This window comes from Callionymus lyra, chromosome 12, assembly GCF_982586985.1.
Source record: "Callionymus lyra chromosome 12, fCalLyr1.hap1.1, whole genome shotgun sequence".
Taxonomy (NCBI): domain Eukaryota; kingdom Metazoa; phylum Chordata; class Actinopteri; order Syngnathiformes; family Callionymidae; genus Callionymus; species Callionymus lyra.
In genome coordinates, this window is record NC_141829.1 from 17,761,249 (window position 1) to 17,784,288 (window position 23,040).

The window sequence follows — 23,040 nt, forward strand, 5'->3', positions numbered from 1 at the left end:
CGGGGAGATGAGTAGTAAACGCGGAGGCGGGAGCGCGCGCGGCTTTATGAGAGCCGCTGACTTACCGGGGACCACAGAGCGGAAACGACACCGGACCGAGACCCACCGAACCCCCGTTCCCAGTCTCACAAGAGGCGGCCGTGATCGAGGAGCAGGCGATGGTGACCGGCTGCTGACCGCGCACTCACCCGGGGCCGCTGGCGAGCACGGCAGCGGAGGAGGACCAGGAACCGCGTAAACCCGCACGAGAGTCGACATCATGGGATCCGCTTCTTCCTCATACCGGGTCATCTACCTGGACGTGGACGGCCGGATCCAGAGGGTGAGTCCGACACGAGTGTGACGTCACGATTCGAATCGGAGTGACGTCACACGTCATGGATGGATCCATGGATGCATCAAAACAACGTTTCTCCTCCACCACCATATGTGTCGTGTGGTGTCTTCAGAGATGAGGTCAGATGGAGAGGGGGAGGAGAGGAGGAGAGGAAGAGAGGAGATGTCACGAGGAGAGGAGGATTTCAGGAGGAAGAGGGGAGTTGAGGGTGTCGGATGGAGAGGATGAGAGGGTGTTAAGAAGTTGAGGATATCTGGAGAAGAGGGGGAAGAAAGGCAAATATGTCAGGAGAAGAGGGGAAGAGTTGAGGATGGAAGAGAAAGTGAGGGTGTCGGAAGGAGGAATGGAGAGAAGATTTGAGGAGGAAGGAAGGAAGGGAAGAGTTGAGGGGGGGAAAAGGAGAGATGGTGGGGTCTCAGGAGATGGAGGACATGAGGAAAGAATGTCACGAGGAGAGGATGTCAGGATGAAAAGAAGAGTTTAGGAGGAAAGAAGAGAAGATTTGAGGAGGAAGGAAGGAAGGGAAGAGTTGAGGGGGGGAAAAAGGAGAGATGGTTGGGTCTTAGGAGATGGAGGACACGAGGAAAGAATGTCACGAGGAGAGGATGTCAGGATGAAGGGAAGAGTTTAGGAGTACAGAAGAGTAGAGTTGGTGTAAGGAGGAGAGGAAAGAAGGTGAGGATGTCACAAGGAGAGGATTTCAGGATGAAGGGAAGAGTTTAGGAGGAAAGGAGAGAAGGTGAGGGATTTTATGAGGGTGAGGACATAAGGTGAGGAGGAGGTGAGAATGTCAGGAGAAGACGAGAGTGTCGGCAGAAGAGGGGAGAAGGTGATGGTGTGAAGAGGAGAAGAGGGAAGGTGATGGTGTGAGGAGGAGAAGAGGGAAGGTGATGGTGTGAGGATGTCATGAGGAGGACCTGAGGTGAGGACCAGGTGAACACACCTTTCTGTGTGTTCTTCCATGCAGGTGGTGTTCAGTCGGTTCTGCAGCCCGTGTGACATCAAAGAGTTGTTGTGCACAGCTCTGGGCGTGCCGAGGTAACACACACACGCACACACACACACACACACGCACACACACACACACACACACACACACACACCGTGGTGAGTCCAGGTCATGCTGACCAGGTCTTCTCTGGCGCAGGAACACTAACTTGTCTCTGCTGGATTCCTCCGGAGCGATGGTCTCCATCGACCCCACCATGCCGCACAACAGCGAGAGGTATGATGATGTGGGCTCTAAGACTCTCACCTGGGCAGGTGACTTCTCTCCCTCCCCCCGCCCCCTGGTGGTCACCTTGTGTAGCGACGGAGGTTGCAGGTGCTCCTGCTGCCTCCTTCCCTCCACCACAGTAGCTTATGATGTCAGGTGTAAAACTTTTTAACGCCCGTCTTTGAACCTACGACTTATTGGTCATGTGACTTACGATCCGCTTTGCTAAACCTTCATAAAGCAGTTTATGTGCTGGAATCTTCACACCATAAATTAAAATTGTGTTAACACACACACACACACTCACACATTGTCAACATTGTTAAACCTGTTGTTGAAATGAACGGAACCAATATAATGACTCCAGCTTAACAAGCCGCACTGCTGTTATCTTATCTCACAAGATCTGTGTGTGTGTGTGTGTGTGTGTGTGTGTGCGTCTGTTTATGTGCGTATTGAAGGTCACCGTACAGAGTCGTGCCACTGGCCGGAGGACAGCTGGCGGGTGAGAAACACACTCATGAAAACACAAGCTTGTACACAAATGTTAAATTAAAAATAACACAACATCCACACATGCATGAGTAATGCACACAGATTTACCTTTAAACACAATACTCCACACTCTAGAGCAGTGGTGGGCAGTTTAATTTCGTCAGGGGCCACATTCTATACAGTGGATGTTTTGAGGGGCCGTCAAACAAAAATGAAGAAATGAAAAATTTAAGCTCGAATGATTCTTTTATTGTATGTATATAACTTTAATTAATAATATATTTTTTATATTCAATACATTTTTTTTAAGGGGCAATACTACTCACATGGTGCAACCCGGGGGCCACACGTGACCCTCTGACTATCTCATGTGGACCGCGTAAGGTCAAAATACAACTTTTAAACTGACCATCTAGTAATTGATCCGATGAGTATCTAACTTTTTTATTACTAGTTCAACTCTTAAATATCAAGGATCTTTGTTTAAGGATATACATTATTTTTACATACACTTTTTTTTTTATTTGCTTTTTTTAAGGGTTTTGTTTTTTATAAATTATTAGAAAATAAACTGCTTTTATATGACATTTTATAAATATTACGCAGTTTATTTTGATTTTGTTTTTCTTTAGAATCATTCAATTAAAAAAAACAAATATGCATCAAAGTAAGTAAGCTTAAGAATGTCCTTTTATTTGTTTATTTAATTGAAGAGGTCTTTATTTGTTCCTTTTTTTTTTTCTTTTGCCTTGAAGGTCCCGTATATAACAGACACAGTATGGCCCCTGATGAAATGTAATTTACCATCCCTGCCCTATAGTCATATTTTTAGACCAGTAATGAGTAAAATATATGAATCCAAAAATAGTTTCTACGTGATCCTTTACCTCATGAGGGCCACATATACACGGTCTAAGGGCCGCATGTAGCCCCCGGGCCCATGTCGGCTCTATAGTGTAGGTGTGTGACAAAGTTTTTTTTCCACACTATGTCACGGGGTTGTGTGGTCGGTCATCCACGACCTGCAGCGGACGACGGTGGAACATCTGAGCAGTGTTGCCATGGCGACAAGCTCAGCTCTGATCTTCTCAACCTTGTTGTTGTCGTCGGCTCTCTCGATTTTCTTTTGATGTCGGAGTCGTTGCCCTGCTGACCTCCGACCTCTACCGTGTCAGTGACGGGACACGGGACACACAAACACACACACACACACACACACACACACACACAAACACACACACACAGTTTTATAATTCCACTTGCTTTTTTATGGGCCGGCCTGGTTGAACTTTGTCCACAACATCTCGCCTCTCCACCAATCAAACTGCGGTGACAGCGTGAGAGCGCCAGGACGGACGCGCTCGCCTCAGTGTTGATCGTCCAGAGATGCTGCACAGACGTGTGTTGCGTTGTTGACTCGTCCTTGTGTCTCTGCAGATAAGGAAGAGCTTTTCCAGAATGTTCTGACTCAGGTGGCCGAGCAGTTCTCCAGGTAAACACATTTATATGCACTTCCTGTTTGTCCTTCCTGATCGACGGCGGCAGATGCTAACATTAAAAAAAACGATTTAGATCTTAAATTTAACTTCCTAAAATCACATCTTGTCTTTTAGCTTCTATTTTGTTTTTTCTGCGATAGACTCCAGCAGGGGGCGCTCATTTTTGAACCAGCAGTTTTATGACGACATCACTGTCTCACCATCTCTTATCGCGGTGACAGACGATCCAGATTATCTTATGACATCATCTCAGAAGAAACATCTAGTTAATGAACTAAAAACAAAACATAATGAGATAAACATCTGTTAATCGTGACCATGTCGTACTGTCGGCGTCTGATTTCGTCTTTTGTCATCGTTCAATTTTGTGTTTTAAATATGAAGGACTCTTGTGTGTCCAAACTGTCTTATCTATGTCAGTGTTGAGCAGTGTGTGTGTATGTGTGTAATTGTCACAATTAGCAGGTGATAGGAAGTTGTGTAATAGAGATAAAGTGATTGTTACATAAAGTGAAGCTGGTTCTATACTCTTCACAAGACAAACGTTTTTGGTCGTTCTGTTGCTTTGGTTCTTCTGATTCTCCTTGAATTTCAGTGGTTGTTAGTGAAGCCTCTGTTAGCTGTAGCCTTTCTTAGCTAATGCTAGTAATGGGTTGACGAGGCCTCATGAAGCCGCTGATGCTGTATCATGATACAGTTTGGAAGGCCACTAGATGGCATCATTTCATGTCAGTGAGAATGAAGCCAAGTTTTATTGAAATAGTAGATCAGAGCCTACGATAAGGAAGCAGAGTGACATCTAGTGGCCTCTAAAATATTAAGAAACTGTATCAGCTGTATCGTGAGACTTTATCAACCCATTTCTAGCCACAGTCTCTGGCAGCTTTAGCCTTAATTAGCTGTATCCTTTATTAGCTGTAGCCTCTGTTAGCTTTATCCTTCCTTAGCTGTATCCTTTCTTAGCTGTAGCCTCTGTTAGCTTTATCCTTCCTTAGCTGTATCCTTTCTTATCTATAGCCTTTGTTAGTTGTAGCCTCTGTTAGCTTTATCCTTCCTTAGCTGTATCCTTTATTAGCTGTAGCCTCTGTTAGTTGTAGCCTCTGTTAGCTTTATCATTCCTTAGCTGTATCCTTTCTTAGCTGTAGCCTTTATTAGCTCTATCTATATAAATAGAGATTATTATTATTAATATTATTATTTTCCTTTCTTAGCTGTAGCCTCTGTAAGTTGTAGCCTCTGATAGCTTTATCCTTCCTTAGCTGTAGCCTCTGTTAGCTGTATCATTCCTTAGCTGTAGCTACTGTTAGCAGTAGCTTCTGTTAGCTGTATACTTCCTTAGCTGTAGCTTCTGTTAACTGTATCCTTCATTAGCTGTATCCCCTGTTAGCTGTAGCCTCTACTAGCTGTATCCTTCTTTAGCTGTAGCCTCTGTTAGCTGTAGCCTCTATTAGCTGTATCCTCCCTTAGCTGTAGCCTCTGTTAGCTGTATCCTTCCTTAGCTGTAGCCTCTGTTAGCTGTATCCTTCCTTAGCTGTAGCCTCTGTTAGCTGTAGCCTCTGTTAACTGTAGCCTTTGTTAGCTGTATCCTTCATTAGCTGTAGCCTCTGTTAGCTGTAGCCTCTGCTAGCTGTATCCTTCCTTAGCTGTAGCTTCTGTTAGCTGTATACCTCCTTAGCTGTAGCCTCTGTCAGCTGTAGCCTCTGCTAGCTGTATCCTTCCTTAGCTGTAGCTTCTGTTAGCTGTATACTTCCTTAGCTGTAGCCTGTGTCAGCTGTAGCCTGTGCTAGCTGTAGCCTTCTTTAGCTGTAGCCTTTGTCCACTTGAGCCTCTGTTATCGTGGTGTTAGCACATCAGCTAATCTTTTTAGAACCTATTTATTTGTTTAAGGATACTGGGCAGTTTTTACCAAGACGTTACACAACTTTGATGGACTTGCAAACCAATGTTTCTAGGATACATGTTCAGCTCAGGGAAGTTTTCGGCAAAACCAAGAATTTGGTAATTGTGTTGATGTGTACCTGCTATAACTTAAAATAGTCATAAATTGTGTGTCTTACAATGAGCTACTCTGCATTCACTTTACTTACAAGCTTCTGTCACCTTTGTTTTTCAGAGCGTTCAAGATCAACGAGCTGAAGACAGAGGTCACCAATCGCCTGGCCATGTTGGAGAAGCGAGTGGAGTGTGAGTCTTCTCTGTGAACAAAACACACTGCTGACCGAAGCAGGAATTGTCGCTCGGCTCCTTTCATCTTACGTTTGTTGACACATGACACGAATTATTGCCTTCGCTGGCAGTCTTTAAATCACAGACGTCCTAAACTTCTGCAAAGAACATTTAATCAGTTTCCGGAGTTATCACCTCGTCTGATCAAAGGTCGAGTGAGAGTGAAGTCCTGCCCGACACAACCATTTCTAAAGCTGCTGCAGGTGTCTGTAGTTTTCCTGCAGACCACGACTCAGAGTTTGTAGCTTTCCTACCAGTCTGTAGTTTTCCTCACATTTTGTAGCTTTCCTACCAGTCTGTAGTTTTCCCACCAGTCTGTAGTTTCCCTACGAGTCTGTAGCTTTCCTACCAGTCTGTAGTTTTCCTAACATTTTGTAGCTTTCCTACCAGTCTGTAGTTTCCCTACCAGTCTGTAGTTTTCCCACCAGTCTGTAGTTTCCCTACGAGTCTGTAGCTTTCCTACCAGTCTGTAGTTTCCCTACCAGTCTGTAGTTTTCCCACCAGTCTGTAATTTCCCTACGAGTCTGTAGCTTTGCTACCAGTATATAGTTTTCCTAACATTTTGTAGCTTTCCTACCAGTCTGTAGTTTCCCTACCAGTCTGTAGTTTCCCTACGAGTCTGTAGCTTTCCTACCAGACTGTAGCTTTCCTACCTGTCTGTAGCTTTTTTACAAGTCTTTAGCTTTCCTACGAGTCTGTTATTCGGTTAAGAGTCTGTAGCTCTTGTATGAGTCTGTAGCTCTCCTTATGAGTCTGTAGCTCTCATATGAGTCTATAATACTCCTTATGATTCTATAGCCCTCCTATGAGTCTGTAGCTATGGAATGAGTCTGTAGCTCTCCTTATGAGTCTGTAGCTCTCCTTATGAGTCTATAGCCCTCCTATGAGTCTGTAGCTCTCCTTATGAGTCTGTAGCTCTCCTTATGAGTCTATAGCCCTCCTATGAGTCTGTAGCTCTCCTTATGAGTGAGTCTGTAGCTCTCCTTATGAGTCTGTAGCTCTCCTTATGAGTCTATAGCCCTCCTATGAGTCTGTAGCTATTAAATGAGTCTGTAGCTCTCCTTATGAGTCTGTAGCTCTCATATGAGTCTATAATACTCCTTATGAGTCTGTAGCTCTCCTATGAGTCTGTAGCTCTCATATGAGTCTGTAGCTCTCATATGAGTCTGTAGCTCTCTTATGAGTCAGAAGCTCTCCTTCACAATCCTGCTGACTCAGACCTTCATGGGGAACCTTTTCATATTTTAGATCCAGAATCTTCAATATTTGGTTTCGTGACTGAGTTTTACTTTCGGACCCTCAACCCTACCGTGATCGTCTTTTCTTCCAAAAAAAAACGACTGATGATGTCATCGACCTCAGAGGATGACATCATCAGTCGTGTACAGGGAACACTTTTTTGCTGCAAAATAATAAATGCATGTTTGCCGCTCGCCGTGTCGCCGCACACACACACACTTGACACAAGCCGCTCGCCTGGTTACCTGGTAACCACGGTAACAGCGGGGCACCCACACACACCAGTGTTTCTTCCTCTCATCACTTTGGTCTCCATGGTGACCTTTTTCTGCGTCGGCTGAAGAGCCGTTGAAGTGTGTGTGTGTGGGGGGGGGGGGGGGTGTCGGCGTCAGTGCAGGTGAAGTCAGATAAATAAACCTGATGATGACTTTCAGTTACACACTGATGCGCTGAGGTTGCGTTCCCGTCGTCTGTCCTCCTCACCTGGTTTCATCGATGACTTTCGGAATGTTTTTCTCTTGAAAATCCCATTCCTGACCTCGACATGTTATGTACCATGAGAATAATTGTGTGTGTGTGTGTTCACAGTGGAGGGCATGAAGGTGGTGGAGATCGAGAAATGTCGCAGCGACATCAAGAAGATGCGGGAGGAGATGGCGTCACGGAACAACAGGTGACAATGAAATGCTTGATTATTGATTATTGATCGATCGGACGTGCGTGTGCGTTGATGTTTTTGGGCTCCAGGGTGCCCCCCTGCAGTTAATGAGTTTAGTATTTCTGCCGGAGAATTTCAATTTGTATCGAACATGTCCTACGAGGGTTTCTAAGTTGAGAGTTTTCGAGTGTTTCCTGTCTAGATGGAATATTACGAAGAGTTTTTGGGTCGGATAGCAAGAGTGTGTTCGTTTGTGAGTGTGTAACAGTGTTGTTGTGTGGCGTTTGTATGGAACTATATCAGTGCCATCAACATATTGATATTCCGATTCCAATCATTCAAAACTATTTTTTAAATTCAAATAAAAAGTCAATTCACTGAATTTATTTTAAATTTTTAGCCGTTCAAATTTTATATGAAACGTCAGTAAAATAGTTACGCATGATTGGCTGAAAGTAAGATAAAGTAGCTCGGTACTGTATGATGGGGCTATTAAACCTATTTGAATTAAATATTATTATTATTATTAAATGTGAAAGGCTCTAAATAAAAATAAAAATAAATGATTGGAATTACAATATTAACAATACGTGTTTAAAAAAAATCATTTTGAAAAATGAAAATAAACAAATTCAATCTTTAAATATAGAAAGGATTGAATTGAATTATTATATAAAAACAAATTCAACTTTTCCAAAAATAGAAACAAATAAATATATTTATAATATTATATTAAAAAAACAACCACCTACTCAACTCAACTCAACTTAACTTTATTTATAAAGAGCTTTAAAAACGACAACAGTCGTTACAAAGTGCTGTACAGTGACATAAAAGAAAGCATAGTTAAAACACACAAAGGTAAAAACAATATCAAGTAAGTAAGTAAGTAAGTAAAAAAGCACTAAAAACAGTTTAGAGTCTCTTGCTGTGTTAAAAGTCAGGGAATAAAAGTGTGTTTTAAAACGAGATTTAAAACCTAGCAGTAGTACCTGTTGTTGCTCTGTGTGTATAATTGTGTAACCTTTCTTTCTTCTTCTGCAGCAGCTTTCTGGAGGAAAGTAAGAAACTAACTCCTCGCAGGGATGTCCCCTTGTACCCAAAGGTACAAAAAAACACACACACACACTTGCTCAAACGCAGTCACACACACACACTTGAAGTGAGCGTCCCAGCCAGCGGAGGCGGAGTCAGGGAGACTGACAGCTGTGTTGTCTACAGTACGTGCTGTCACAACAGACCATAGACGCCCTGAAACGACCCGCCTTCGACATCTGGCTTTGGGAGGCTAATGAGGTAAGAGCCCGCTGACACCTCTGTGTGTGTGTGTGTGTGTGTGTGTGTGTAGTACCACCTCTCTCAGGAGACAGTAGAAGCACTTAGGTTGCCAACGTTTGATGCCTGGCAGTGGGAGCCCAACGAGGTGAGGCTGTGACGATCATGTGATCATGTGCAGTAGTTGTGGTGTGTTTGCTTGTTTTAGTGTTTGTGATGACTGACGGTGTGTTCTGGTGCAGATGCTGAGCTGTCTGGAACACATGTACCACGACCTGGGCCTGGTCAAGGACTTCAGCATCAACCCCATCACTCTCAAGAGATGGCTGGTGAGAGCCCAACTCTCTTCTTCATATGTGCCTCCCATTCTTGACCTGCTTTCTTTGACCCTCCTTCTCCTGACCCTTCTTATATGACCCTTTCCTTCCTGACCCTTCTTCATATGACCCTTCCCTTCCTGACCCTTCTTCATATGAACCTTCCTCTCCTGACCCTTCTTCGTATAAACCTTCCTCTCCTGACCTTTCTTCATATTACCCTTCCCTTCCTGACCCTTCTTCATATGACCCTTCCTTTCCTGACCCTTCTTCTTATGACCCTTCCTTTCCTGACCCTTCTTCTTATGAACCTTCCTCTCCTGACCCTTCTTAACATGAACCGTCCTCTCCTGGCCCTTCTTCATATGACCCTTCCTCTCCTGACCCTTCTTCTTATGAACCTTCCTCTCCTGACCCTTCTTAATATGAACCTTCCTCTCCTGGCCCTTCTTCATATGACCCTTCCTCTCCTGACCCTTCTTAATATGAACCTTCCTCTCCTTACCCTTCTTCATATGACCCTTCCTCTCCTGACCCTTCTTAATATGAACCTTCCTCTCCTGACCCTTCTTCATCTGACCCTTCCTTTCCTGACCCTTCTTCATATGAACCTTCCTCTCCTGACCCTTCTTCATATGACCCTTCCTTTCCTGACCCTTCTTCGTATGAACCTTCCTCTCCTGACCCTTCTTCTTATGACCCTTCCTCTCTTTACCCTTCTTCTCCTCACCCTTCTTCATATGAACCTTCCTTTCCTGACCCTTCTTCATATGACCCTTCTTCATATGACCCTCCCTCTCCTGACCCGTCTTCTTTGGCCCTGCTAATCCTAAAGATTCTTCATATGATCCTTCCTCTCTTTACCCTTCTTCATATGATCCTTCCTCTCTTGACTGGATCTGTCTCTCCACAGTTGTGTATCCATGACAACTACAGGAACAACCCCTTTCACAACTTCCGTCACTGTTTCTGCGTCACTCAAATGATGTACAGCATGATCTGTCTCTGCAGCCTGCAGGTAGCAAACGCACACACACGTACACACACACACGTACACACACACACGTACACACACACACAAACATACTTCCATAGACTGATCAGTCATCAGTTTGTGTATATCAGTCACATCATAATATTGAATGGTTGAATTTAACATTTTTGTTTTTTGTTTTATGTTAAGTTATTCTGTTTAAGTAACTGATTAAAAAAAAAATCAAAAATGAATGATTGCACAAAGAGTTCAATATAATAACACTAAATAAAAAAATAAAAAAATGTATTCTATATTTTTTTTATTCTTATCCTAATTCTAAATTCATTATGAAAATGCTATTACATACTGGTATTATCTTATATTATATATAAATAGTATTATATATATTATTTAAATTTTAAAAAATTGCTCAATTCAATTAAAAAAAAAAATTCAAATATAAAAGAAAAAAACAACATTTAAATATAAAAAATGTTACATTGAAACATTCGACATTCAGATGGCACTTCAGATACTTCAGGTACTTCCATATCACTCACCCTGTGTGTGTGTTTTCCAGGAGAAGTTCACTCAGGTGGACGTTCTGATTCTCATGACAGCAGCCGTGTGTCACGATCTGGACCATCCTGGGTTCAACAACATGTAAGACACACACACACACACACACACACACACACACACACACACACACACACACACACACACACACACACACACACCTCCACGTGTGGCTGAAGGTGACCTCATCAACACGTCTGACGTCAGGTACCAGATCAATGCCAGAACCGAGCTGGCGGTGCGTTACAACGACATGTCCCCGCTGGAGAACCATCACTGTGCCGTCGCCTTCCAGATCTTCTCGCAGCCAGACTGCAACATCTTCTCCACCTTCGATCCAGAAGCCTTTAAACAAATCCGACAGGTGTGCTCTTGTGGACCTGCGTGCCCGTGAGCGTGTTCTTACATGCGTGTCTTCTCTCCAGGGGACCATCACACTGATCCTGGCAACGGACATGGCCCGACACGGAGAGATCCTGGACTCCTTCAAGCAGAAGGTCGACAGTTTCGACTACTCCGACGAGGAACATGTCACCTGTGTAAGGACACACACCTGACCGGTTAGCAGGAATCCGTTAGCTTGATTTTGCAAAATCCATTTCCTGACGGACCTTCTCACACTTCCTCTTCTCTGGGAACACATTCATAGACAAATGGATACATTTAACCGTCCAGAAGAAAGAACGTTTTTATGTTTATCACGAAAATAATTTTGAGGGAGTGGCAATAATCTTTTTTGGCAGTGATACTTCCCTTATCATGATACAGGGGAATGATACAATACATTTGCATATATTGCAATACTGTAGGAACAAGAATGTATTTGTTGTTTTTTTCCGAAAATACTTGACTGAATTTGACTCGACTTGACAGAATTTACAGACTACGTGACCTTTGACGAAGTTGTAACTGCTTTCATTTGTTTTTAAACCAAACATCAGCTTTAAAAAATACTGTAGTGGAATGTATCCTCTTGTCCTCAGTCATCGGCATGGATCAAGTAAAAAAATCGATACAATGCAGTGAATATCGATACCATATTGTGAAAAACAAATTATATATGAATATGTAATATACCTTGTTTTTTTATATCCATTTCAACGACTCGGTGCTCTACAGCCGTTGCCACCGTTTAAACATTCACCAGTTGACCTTTGACCTCTTCTTGTTCCAGCTGAAGATGGTGCTTATAAAATGTTGCGACATCTCCAACGAGGTCCGGCCCATGGAGGTGGCCGAGCCCTGGGTGGACTGTCTCCTGGAGGAGTACTTCATGCAGGTCAGGACCCCTCAGTGTGGGAGGTCAGAGAGGTTGGACAGTCCTAATGATCTGATCTGATTCTAGAGTGACCGCGAGAAGACGGAGGGTCTTCCCGTGGCCCCCTTCATGGACCGGGAGAAGGTGACTAAACCCACCGCTCAGATCGGGTTCATCAAGTTCGTGCTGATCCCCATGTTCGAGACCGTTATGAAGGTGAGACCACCACGGACCGGACCAACCGACCATGAGTCCGGACCCATCATGTGACACGTGTGTGTGTGTGTGCGCGGCTCAGCTGTTCCCTCAGCTTGAGGAGCCCATGGTGCAGCCGCTCAGAGACTCCCGAGACCGCTACGAGGAGCTGAAGCAGATCGACGACGCCATGAACGAGGTACGAGTCCAGAACCAGCTGAACCCGCGCTCCCCACCGAAGCTAACCTGAAGCGTGGTCGTGCAGGTGCAGAAGAAGAAGAGCGAGAACTTGACCATCGGCGGGAAGAAGAAGTGACAGGTGAGTGGCCAGGTGACGAGCGGCTGACGGGGATGAAACCTGGACTTGTTTGTGTTCCAGCACCAGAACTTCAGGTCTTCATTCCGGCTGGTCTTCGGCAGTTCGCTTGCCACAAATGCTCAGTTGTCCCAGTGAGCAGGCGGCTGGGAGCTCGACAATCCAAAGACTCTTCAGGAATGTGAAGTCATGTGACCAGAATAGGACTTTTTTTATTTGTTGGTTTTTTACAGTTTGTACAGATTTGTAGTTTTTATTGACGCACAAATAAATTTACTTATAAAACCAGAACCATCTCTTCATTTGTACGTAACGCCTCGTGCATCTTAACCATAACCTTTTCTTTTACTTCAATCAAACTAATAAATGACTTCAAAACGTTTTTCAGTTTAATCAAAACAAACTTTATTGAAAAATTTGCACGACAATAATATGCCCCCACCACAAAAACTGATTACCTCAATCAAAGAAAACTGTTTTTTTTTTTATTGTAAATGTATGTATTTTTCTTAATTGAAGCAACATTTTCTTTATTGAAAGAAATTGTTATTATTTTCGATTCAATAAATTATGTAAATTATGTAAAACGTATTATGTAAATCTACCTTCATACACGATCAGATGCTATGGGCGTCAACACAAGTACACGCACATCATGATGCAAATATATATTTTAAATATTGATTGAATATAAAAAATGGATAAAAACTGATTTCAATGACAAACCATAAATAAACGTCTTAATATTTCATGGCCTTATTATTATTATTATTATTATTATTATTATTATTATTATTATTATTATTATTATTATTTTTACCATGTCTTGTCTGGGGCTTCGTAAGTGAGTAAGTAGGTAATTATTCTATTATTTTAAAATGTTTATTCATTTAATTTAGTTGTATTTACATGTATCTCATTCTTTTTATTATCTACAGTTATCACCATGGAAACGGGTCGTATTTGCCTCTTTTTTCTTTACAACACCATCAATAAGAGTTTTCTGATTTGATCAAATTCCCTTTTTAAAATGTTGTTTTGTGAATGCAATATTATCCCAGGGTGATAAAAATAATATTATTAATACATAGTTTACAAGATGCTCTTTTTTTATATATTGATATTAATTATGTATTGGAATTCCAACCGACATTAATATTTCTCTTAATAAAAAAATCGAGATCGTCCTTTATTTACGGTCAATCAAAAAACATGTGCTGAATATGTTCACTCTAAAATAATTCAAATACTGTATACATTGAGCGGCTGTTCTCGCCCTGTGCCTACGTCATCACTGCGCGTCGTCACTGGAAAACGTGGGCTTCTGTCTTGCTCAGAAGTCTTCACGTGTGAAGCATGGCTTCGTTGCAAGAACTAGAGGTCCAACTGGCCCAAAGACTGGCATCGAACGAGAAACCAATTCGGACCCGAGCGATGAAGAAGCTTCGAAAGTATGTTCAAGTGCGGTCCCAGAAAGTTGGAGGTAAGTTAGCATGCTAATGTTAGCTTATCCTGTTAGCAGCGCCTACATACATGCTTAAGAGATTTAGTCTTTGGCGATTTGATAAAAACTATGTTCAATCTGTTATCTGGTATGGGTTCTTATGTCTGTTGACTTGAGCACGTCAGGTTACTGATCGTGTTTCGATCATACAGGTTTCCTATGAAAACACGTTTTTATCTCTGGAGTCATTAAAACTTACCTCATGTCAACATAGCTGGAATATAAATTGACTCTATAATGTCAATACACTCCACAGCTTGGAAAGGCATCTGTTAATGCACATGTTTTCACCCACTGATGTAAATATTTATATATTGTCAGTGAGCCATTTCACTCCTTAATTTTAAAACATCCTCTTTAATTTTATTGTGTAACATTTTAAAAGGTCGAATGCTGTTTTGTTTTCACTGCTGGTTATATTTTTCTTGTCTTTATTTTAAAAAATAATTTAAATTGCGACTAAATGTTTGATTCTCCTGGGTCAGTCTTTGTTGGCCAGGAAGATAAAAAATATTTCTGTCATCACCAATTGGCAAGTGAAGCTACTGAGCCTGGTCATCCAATGGGGTGTAAAAGGGTTGACCCCTCTAGGTGGAAGTGGTTCAAACACCACTGTTATAGACATCTAGTCGTCTGCTTTCTGTGGGTTGAGGAAGGGCTTGTCCAGAATATATTAACAGACATGAATGGCTCTTGGCGACGCCGTAACTTCTTTTAATGGTTTAAAAACCAAAATACGGCCACACTACGTAGCCCCAGACATGACGTGGTAAATTAAATCTGTCCTGGCCTCGAAATTTTACTATATTCGACTTACTATTTTATGGCTATGAATTAAATTATTTTTTAAAGCTGTTGGAGGCAACTGTATCCTCTTGTCCTCAGTCATCACCAGGTTTTCATTGTTCAATTGGCTGTGGAGGACGACACCACTGCTGTTTATTTGCAACACAAAAATGAACGCCATAAATATTTGCATGTTGGTTTTAAATAAACAAAATTGAGTCACTTTATTTTGTACACACCATGTTGACTATAAACCATAAAATAATTATGATAAATTAATTTGATTTGCAAAGGTGGGTGTAATTCCGCTATTTAAGCGTTTAACGTTTTGTAGATTTTCCCTGCTTTATTTCACTCCTACTTGTGACTATCGCTTCAGGTGGATTCACACTGGATGAACTGCTGAAGCTGTGGAAGGGTCTATTTTACTGTCTGTGGATGCAGGACAAACCTCTGCTGCAGGTCTGTTGACTTCAGAACTTTTTTTAGTCTCCTCCGGACTGACCCGGTTTGATGGTTGTTCTCGTGCAGATGGATCTCTCCAAGCTCATCTCCGCCATGGTCCACAACTTCCAGGACCTGAATGCTCGTGAGTGTCAATGTCTCATCTCATCGTGTCATGCGACTCACGGTGCAACTTCTGTGTTCCTACAGAGCTCATGTACCTCCGGGCGAGCATGCAGACCTTCAAGAGGGAGTGGAACGGCCTCGACCGGCTGAGGATGGACAAGTTCTTTCAGGTGTGTTCAGGCTGTTGTCATATTTTTCCAGCCTCATTCCAACAGAAACACTGACCACACACTTCTCTTCGTAGCTGGTGCGTTACGTTTTCCATCAAAGCTTTGAGATGCTGAAGAAAAGGAAGTGGGACAGCGAGTAAGATCACGCACTTGTTTGCTCTCACTGGTGTGTGAAGTAGGAACTACATGCCTGCTTGTGTGTTCAGGGGAGTGGACGGATTCCTGAAGATGATTCACGAGGAGCTGCTGCGGAATAGCTGTGATGCTCCTAGCGGACTTCAGATCCACCTTCTGGACGTCTACTTGACTGAGCTGGCAGCTGTCGGTGCTGAGGAAGTAATGCCAGACCTCGACTCTGTCCTTGGCATTCCAATGTCTCACGTTTACTCTTCTCCCTCCATCAGCTCACTGCTGAGCAGAACCTGAAGTTCATCAAACCCTTCTGTAAAGTTGCAGCCGAAACCAAAAAGTAAGTTATCTTCTAGAGGACAAATGAAACCATCAGGGTTCAACTGTCCCTGTTGCCCTCTAAGTGAGATGGTAGAACCTCTTACAGGATGGAGACAGTGTGATATTTTAGATAGATGGTAAAAACCCCATAGAGGACAGGGACTGTGGAACCCTTAGAAAGATGGTAGAACCTCAAAAAGGACGATGGAACACACTGTATCTCCTCAAAGGGATCGCTTGTGGGGTGTAAAAGAAATGTTTTCTTTGGTTACAAACTTTATTCTGGTTCTGTGGTGGCATCTGATGTGCTGGTCCAAATGCTCCTCTCTCTCTTTTCAGCCAGCTTCTCTTCCGGTCCATCTGCCAAAACATTTTTGGTACCATCACCAGCCAGGCTCCGTTCGCCATCGAGGACTTGATCAAAGAGCTGAAGATGACAGAGACCTCGGACTTGGGTCAGGACTCTGACTCTGACTCTGGTCAGGCCTCGGATGAGGACCAGGATAGTGAAGCTCCAGTTAAAGTACAGAAGAAACGGACTGACAAGAACGTCCCTGTGAAGCAGAATGGTGGGTTCTGAGTAGCGGTGTGTACTGGCAAGAATCTGGCAACGTACCACAATACAATACATTGCAATACTGTAGTAACAAGGATATATTTGTAGTATTGTCGAGTACATGACTCTGTGCTTTCGTTCGTTTTGAAACCAAAATATGTCCAAACATCAGCTTAAAAAGTTGCTGGAGTCGACTGTATCCTCTCGTCCTCAGTCATCAATTACATTTTGTTTAGCATAAAATCATAACAAAGTTCTTTCAAGATGCTCAACAGTTGAGTGACATAATTACTGTGGCCATTCAGCGGGATAATTGCAACAGTTTAATTGCAAATAATAAAATTTACAAATGATGCACATTTTTGCATGTTAGTTGTAGTTCTATAGGTCTATAACAGTGTTTTTTGAAACCTCCTTATTGGCACTAAAGTCCGCTGCCTTCCTCTAGTGGCTGAACTTAGAAACTTCACCGTCACACAAGCACAACTTTCACAACATGTTGAGATGAAGTTTTGTGATACACTTGCAGGTAAACAACAGCTTGACGATGATGATGCGGAAGATGATGATGATGAAGAAGATGAGCATCTGAACCTGGACTCTGAGGTTACTGCCGATGAAGAAGACATTGGTCCAGTGCTGCAGGTGTGTTTATCGTCACAGGGTAAAACTGTAGTTTTTTGACTGTAACCCATGTGTTTGTGTTTACAGTTCGATTACGGCGCCATCGCGGACACACTGCTGGAACTGGCCAGTCGTGAGAACATTCGGAGTCGTAATCGCAAGAAACTGTACAGCGTGGTCAAGCTGTGAGTCTAAGTCGCTCAGAGTTCTGTTGTTACTTTTACTGTAGTCTGAAACTCACTTTGTCCTTTCTCTGCCTCGATGTTTAGATATCGGAACCTGAAGGAAGGTGAGACTCGCTGATGTCATTAACGTTACACTGTAACTCCCGCTGTCTCACCACTGCCCCCTGCTGTCAGGCATATTTCCTCAGGAGCACAGACTGTCCCGTCGTCAAGATCCTTCCAGTGACGAAGAGGAGGAGAAGATGTTGGACCCCCAGAAGATCTTAAAGAGGGCCAGGGAGGAGCTGGGAATAGGGGACGGAGGCCCCGCTGCCAAGAAGAAGAAAAAGAGGAGGAAGAAGAAGAAGGGTGTGTTTAAAATAACCGGGGTATCTTAAAAAAAACATTGCGATATTTGACTTCATTGATATTTTCTTACACCCCTACTGAATAGCTGCAGCACAGACACCAGAAGAAACTCCGGTCCCGGAAAAGGAGGAAGAAGAAGAAAAAGAAGAAGAAGCAGAAGCAGAAGAAGCAGCAGCAAAAGAAGCAGCAGCAAAAGAAGCAGCAGCAAAAGAGCCGGAAACAGAAGGCAAGAAGAAGAAAAGGAGGAAAAGAAAGAAGAAGGCTAAAAAGATCGACGACAAACAGAACGGCGAGGCAACAGAAGGGGGAGCTGTAGAGACGCCCGAGTTGTCGCAGGAGGAGGCGGTGGACGTAGGAAACCGACCAGTGATCGCTAGTAAGGAGGCGGAGCCTGAAGCCACACCGCCAAAGGCCACAAAGAAACGGAAAACAAAAATGGAAGAAGAACCAGGAAGTGAAGTCACGGATGCCGAGACGCCCACGGTGGCGGCGCCAGAGACCGCGGCGCCAGAGACGGATCCCGGTGATGTTGCCGAAGATGCGCCGCCCTCCGCCGCCAAGCCCAAAACCAACGTGTCTGCGAAGAAGAGAAAAGTAAAGAAAAACGTTTTGAAAAGTTCGCCACTGGATGCAGAACCTGAATGTTGCGTGCCGGAGGAGGAGGCTCCGCCCCCGACTGTCCTGTCCGGCGGGAAGAAGAAGAGGAAGAGTGAGGTGGAAACGCCTGACACGCCCTCCATGATCGAGACGCACTCCAACACGGATGACGTGGAGAAAGACACGAGTGCTATTACTCCGAGGAAAAGAAAGGCAGCAGCGGTGACCAAGACTGAAGGCGATGATGATGATGTTGCCGCAGTGACGTCATCGGCTAAAGTGGCCAAGAAGACGAAGAAGAAGAAGATCCCAGTCACCTTCGAGTACGAGGCGGAGGAGGTGGCGGCTGTTAACGGAGCAGAGGAGACGACCATCCTGGTGAGTCTCCGCTCGGAATCTAATGGTTTGGTTTTTGGTGTCCTGATCAAGTCATCTGTGGACCTGCAGGTGGATGCCACGGCGACGCCGGTGAGCTCCAAGAAGAAGAAGAAGAAGTCGTCAGATTTTATCACCTTCCAGGACAAGACTCCGCCGCCGACACCGCTGTTCTGCAGGACCAAGGCGGGTCTGAAGACTCCCAAGACCCCCAAGACTCCCAGGACCCCCAAGACTCCCAAGACCTCCAAGGTACACTCACTGAAGAATTGTCAATGATGATGATGATGAAGAGGAGGAAGAAAAGGTGGTAGCTCAAGTGATGATGATGATGATGATGATGATGGAATTCGTCTTTTTATTTTTCTTGACAGAAGTTGGAAATTTCCCCTAAATCTGAGTCTAAGAAGGTCACGTTCCACCTGCTGAAGAACCAAACCGCAGGTGATGATGAAGATAATACTGATCATGATGTCATTAATCCAGACATTTATTCACCAATTTTTTTGTTTTTTTTTCTTCTTTGGTCGGACAGAATTTCGAAAATCTGACCGGAGTGTACTGCTGAGTCCAGAAGGAGCGTCCAGAGTGGCCTTTGACCCCGAGCAAAAGCCCAAGTCTGGAGTGCTCAAGTCCCCCGCGTCCTCCATGGTCACGCGCAACATGTCCGCCAACAAGAAGACCCCCAACACTCGGAGGAGGCCGTCTGCCGTCGACTTCTTCTGAGCGACCGACGTTTTTACTTCGCTTTTCTTTTTCTTTTTTTAAATGTTCAAAAAAGTGGAGGACAGTGAGAAACTGGACTGTTAAAAAAAACCCATATTCACTGAATCAACTGTTGTTAATAAACATATTGTGAAGACAAATGATTAAAACATGTTTTTGTAACGGGGATGGAAGAAGTCGGACTCCATCAAACGTGTTTCCACATGTTCATTTGCGGTTAATAATGTTGTTTTTCTTAATGAAGAATCTGCAAGATTTGATTGTATTTCGTGTCTTTTTTTTCTTCGATGCGTTCCCTGGAGTCTTGTGTTCATAGACTCTCAGTAGCAATTAACATGTACAGCAGCTGACGTCAGAAGCTGCTCTTTGAAATTCATCCATCATAATACCCCTTAATTATAGTTATGTTCAGTAGAGAATAGCGTTGCCATGGTGACCAGATATGTGGCTTTCAAGAAGGCATACGACCCCCCCTCCTCCCCCACCACCCTCCTCGCCTTCTTCGCTTCTCCCCCTCGTGGACGAGCGTCTGGATCGCGCACAACATCTCGTGGGTTTGGATCGCGGGACGATGCGGACTCTGGTGCCCGCGCTGGTCCTCCTGTGTGCGGCGGTGACGCTCGGTGAGTGGACGGAGCTCGTGGCTTCAACACGCGACTGCTCTTCATTGGCTCGCGATCTTTGGGGTACGAACGAAAACGAGAGAAAAATCGATAAGAATCCATTCGTGAAGCTTCCTCTCCGCCTTCTCTGTTTGTGCGCATGTGCCCCGGGGGTTCCACCTAAAAAACAAACGTCAAGGTGAGAGAAGATGAGTGATGCCTCTCATCTGCTCTCACCTTCTCTACGAATAACACAGAGTTTCTGCGTGACGTTTTTGGTGAAGTTGGCTTGATATTGGCAGATTTGAACTTTGCAATATTTCACTTTAACGTTTAAAAAAAAACACGACTTATTCTTATTACTGTTACACGAGTTTTGAACTAACTCCTAATGTTATAAGAAAAGAAAAAAAAAACGTTTCTATCGAACTTGAAATGCAAAAAAAAAAAAGGGTCAAAATACCTACACAGAAAACATCAAATAAGGGACCGGCTACAAATTACTTACAATAAAAGAGAAAAAAAACCAGGGCGGAACAATATTGACTTCATCTTAACTACTGTGTTTGTGGTGTATAAGTATTATATATTTATGTTTATACGAGATATCATAAGTTACATTTTGCTTTTACATTTTCTAAAAACTGCAAACAACTAAATAAATATACTAATATACCATAATTTTGCAAAGACGAAACATTGTCAATAAATCAAACGGATACAAAGTATGACAAGTAAGACAAGTGACAATATTCATTAACAAACAATGAACCGTATTATCAAGATGAGTGCGAAATAAAAACAAAAACTTGAACTGGTTCAGAACTTAAGATGATGATTGTTTTTTTCTTATTCCTTATTTCACGCATCTGTGGTATTTTGTGTATTTATTTGAATTTAATGAATTCGTTGTTTTATTTTTATATGCAAACGCTTATGTTTTATATTGTTATAAAGCATTATAAAGCAAAACAAAAAAAAGGTGTCAAAGCACCTACACAGAAAACATCCAATAAGGGACCGTCTACAAATGACTTACAATGAAAGAAAAAAACAGGGCTAAAAAATATTGACTTCATCTAAACTACTGTGTTTGTGGTGTATAAGTGTTATATATTTATACGCGACATCATAAGTAGAACAATGTACTTGTTTTTACATTTTCTAAAAACTGCAAACAACTAAATAAATATACTGAATAAATAAATGAGTATATAAAGTGAACATAAAATGTAGGTTGGCACTATTCTAAATCCATACTTTTGCAAAGACGAAACATTGTCAATAAATCAAACGGATACAAAGTATGACAAGTAAGACAAGTGACAGTATTCATGCACAATTAACCGTATTACCAAGATAATGAGAACAAAAATGGATGAAAACTTGAACTGGTTCAGAACTAAAGATGATTGTTTTTTTCTTATTTCTTATCTCACGCATCTGTGGTATTTTGTTTTAATGGTTTATATTGTTAAAAATACAGATGATAACGATTTATCATGGTATATAAACCATGATTGTTGTGAGGGGCCGTTGAGCTAATAGATAAATATGAAAAAGGAAAAAAAGTCTTCACATGATGAGCAAAAAAGTAAATAAAAATGGGGAAAAACAGAAAAGTTATGTTTTAGTGCCATAAGATTATTAAAAATGTTACTTAAACTTTTAAATTGGAAAATCAAACATCTTTAGTATATATTGTTTTATTCAAAGTATTTTTAGAGACATGGAATACTCGACAAAGGACAAAACAACAACAACAGATCTGGATAAGAGTTGAACATATATGAATAACATTATATAAAAATTAACAAAAACATTTTCTTTACTGTCAGATATTGACCTTTGAACTCTCCTCTCCAGGTCAGACCCCAGACATGACGAGCATCACCTCCCCGAATGACCTGACGTCTGTCCTGAAGCACAACGTATCGCCGGCCGTGGGCGCCACCATCATTGTGTTGGTCACGGCGGTGGTCTCGGGCAGCGCCTACCTCTTCTTCCTCAAGTACGTGTGCACCGGATGCTGCAAGCCCCAGCAGGTGGCACCGAGTCCGAGCAACAACTCTGGAGCAGCAGGTGTAGATGTTTGAAGGATCACCTGCAACAAGACTGGAACTCAAACTGCACCTGAATAAGTGAAGCAACTTTTTTGTTTATTATTTAAAAACCTATGACTGGACGAGGATCAGAACTATTCTTCCATCTCCATGTCCCAGCGACCCCTGACCCCTCAGGGGAGGGACAGTCTGACCACCATGAACTTCAATGGTCGAGCCTAAAGGGATGAGGCAAAAGTCTGGCCGCTTACTCATGGACCTTCTATTTCACGACCAGAACCCACTCTGGACCTGGTAAAACGGGGAGTCCTCTTGTGTCTGTTTCTAGTCCTCAAAGTTTTTTGTGAGTCGTTGATGACAAACCAGTGTCTGGATTATTCTGTTGTATAGGATTAGAATAGATCTTAAATTTATATTGAAAAAAACAATGGCTAAAAAAAGAATATTGGAACAAAAAAAAAAAAATCTATTCGAATAGAATCAATTTATTAAGAAGACAATAGTTTTTTTTTTTTATTTAGAATAAAATAAATAAAAATATTAATTCAATAAATATACAAAATAAATAAATGAGTATATAAAGCAAACATAACATGTAGGATGGCACTATTCTAAACCCATACATTGTCAATAAATCAAACTGCTACAAAGTAAGACAAGTGACAATATTCATTAACAAACAATGAACCGTATTAACAAACAATTTCTGCGAAATAAAAACAAAAATGGATGAAAACTTGAACTGGTTCAGAAGAAAAGATGATGAATGTTTTTTTTTCATATTTCTTATCTCACGCATCTGTGTTATTTTATATGCAAACTGAAATGTTATGTCGCTTATGTTTTATTATATTGTATTAATCTAATTTTATTTCATTCATATTTAATCACTGAATAT

The 23,040-nt window shown here is 42.4% G+C and overlaps 2 protein-coding genes and 1 long non-coding RNA gene across 4 annotated transcripts; all 3 read left to right on the forward strand.

The window, feature by feature from the left end:
- The first annotated feature begins 65 nt into the window (after nt 1-65).
- pde9aa (phosphodiesterase 9aa) lies at nt 66-12,834 on the forward strand. 2 transcript variants are annotated; one of them, XM_087803841.1, is made up of 19 exons: nt 66-322; nt 1,305-1,375; nt 1,485-1,562; nt 2,015-2,058; nt 3,486-3,540; nt 5,661-5,731; nt 7,601-7,685; nt 8,715-8,775; nt 8,892-8,966; nt 9,188-9,274; nt 10,176-10,280; nt 10,819-10,901; nt 11,025-11,181; nt 11,243-11,356; nt 11,992-12,096; nt 12,163-12,291; nt 12,374-12,469; nt 12,536-12,601; nt 12,729-12,834. In XM_087803841.1, exons 1-18 carry the CDS (start codon nt 260-262, stop codon nt 12,584-12,586), a joined length of 1,530 nt encoding a protein of 509 aa, XP_087659967.1. In that variant the 5' UTR covers nt 66-259; the 3' UTR covers nt 12,587-12,601; nt 12,729-12,834. The 2 variants fall into 2 exon arrangements, with proteins under 2 accessions (XP_087659967.1, XP_087659966.1); XM_087803840.1 differs by lacking the exon at nt 8,892-8,966 and adding an exon at nt 9,019-9,093.
- Nucleotides 12,835-13,901: 1,067 nt separating this feature from the next.
- Nucleotides 13,902-19,735, forward strand: rrp1 (ribosomal RNA processing 1). The gene is made up of 16 exons (XM_087803839.1): nt 13,902-14,069; nt 15,256-15,338; nt 15,408-15,465; nt 15,531-15,616; nt 15,691-15,752; nt 15,823-15,952; nt 16,021-16,085; nt 16,406-16,635; nt 17,152-17,267; nt 17,334-17,431; nt 17,516-17,535; nt 17,606-17,779; nt 17,865-18,754; nt 18,824-19,003; nt 19,126-19,195; nt 19,287-19,735. Exons 1-16 carry the CDS (start codon nt 13,943-13,945, stop codon nt 19,475-19,477), a joined length of 2,580 nt encoding a protein of 859 aa, XP_087659965.1. The 5' UTR covers nt 13,902-13,942; the 3' UTR covers nt 19,478-19,735.
- Nucleotides 19,736-20,027: 292 nt separating this feature from the next.
- On the forward strand, nt 20,028-23,008 carry LOC148068525 (uncharacterized). The gene is made up of 2 exons (XR_015713172.1): nt 20,028-20,100; nt 21,946-23,008. It is a non-coding gene; the product is annotated as an uncharacterized LOC148068525 (long non-coding RNA).
- Nucleotides 23,009-23,040: the final 32 nt, after the last annotated feature.

Coding starts and splice junctions, on each gene's coding strand:
- rrp1 (XM_087803839.1), top strand. CDS start 13,943: ATGGCTTCGTTGCAAGAACTAGAGGTCCAACTGGCCCAAAGACTGGCA. Junction 18,755..18,823: donor CAGAGGAGACGACCATCCTG/GTGAGTCTCCGC, acceptor GTGGACCTGCAG/GTGGATGCCACGGCGACGCC. Junction 19,196..19,286: donor GCTGAAGAACCAAACCGCAG/GTGATGATGAAG, acceptor TTGGTCGGACAG/AATTTCGAAAATCTGACCGG.
- pde9aa (XM_087803841.1), top strand. CDS start 260: ATGGGATCCGCTTCTTCCTCATACCGGGTCATCTACCTGGACGTGGAC. Junction 1,376..1,484: donor ACAGCTCTGGGCGTGCCGAG/GTAACACACACA, acceptor TCTCTGGCGCAG/GAACACTAACTTGTCTCTGC. Junction 10,902..11,024: donor CATCCTGGGTTCAACAACAT/GTAAGACACACA, acceptor GTCTGACGTCAG/GTACCAGATCAATGCCAGAA.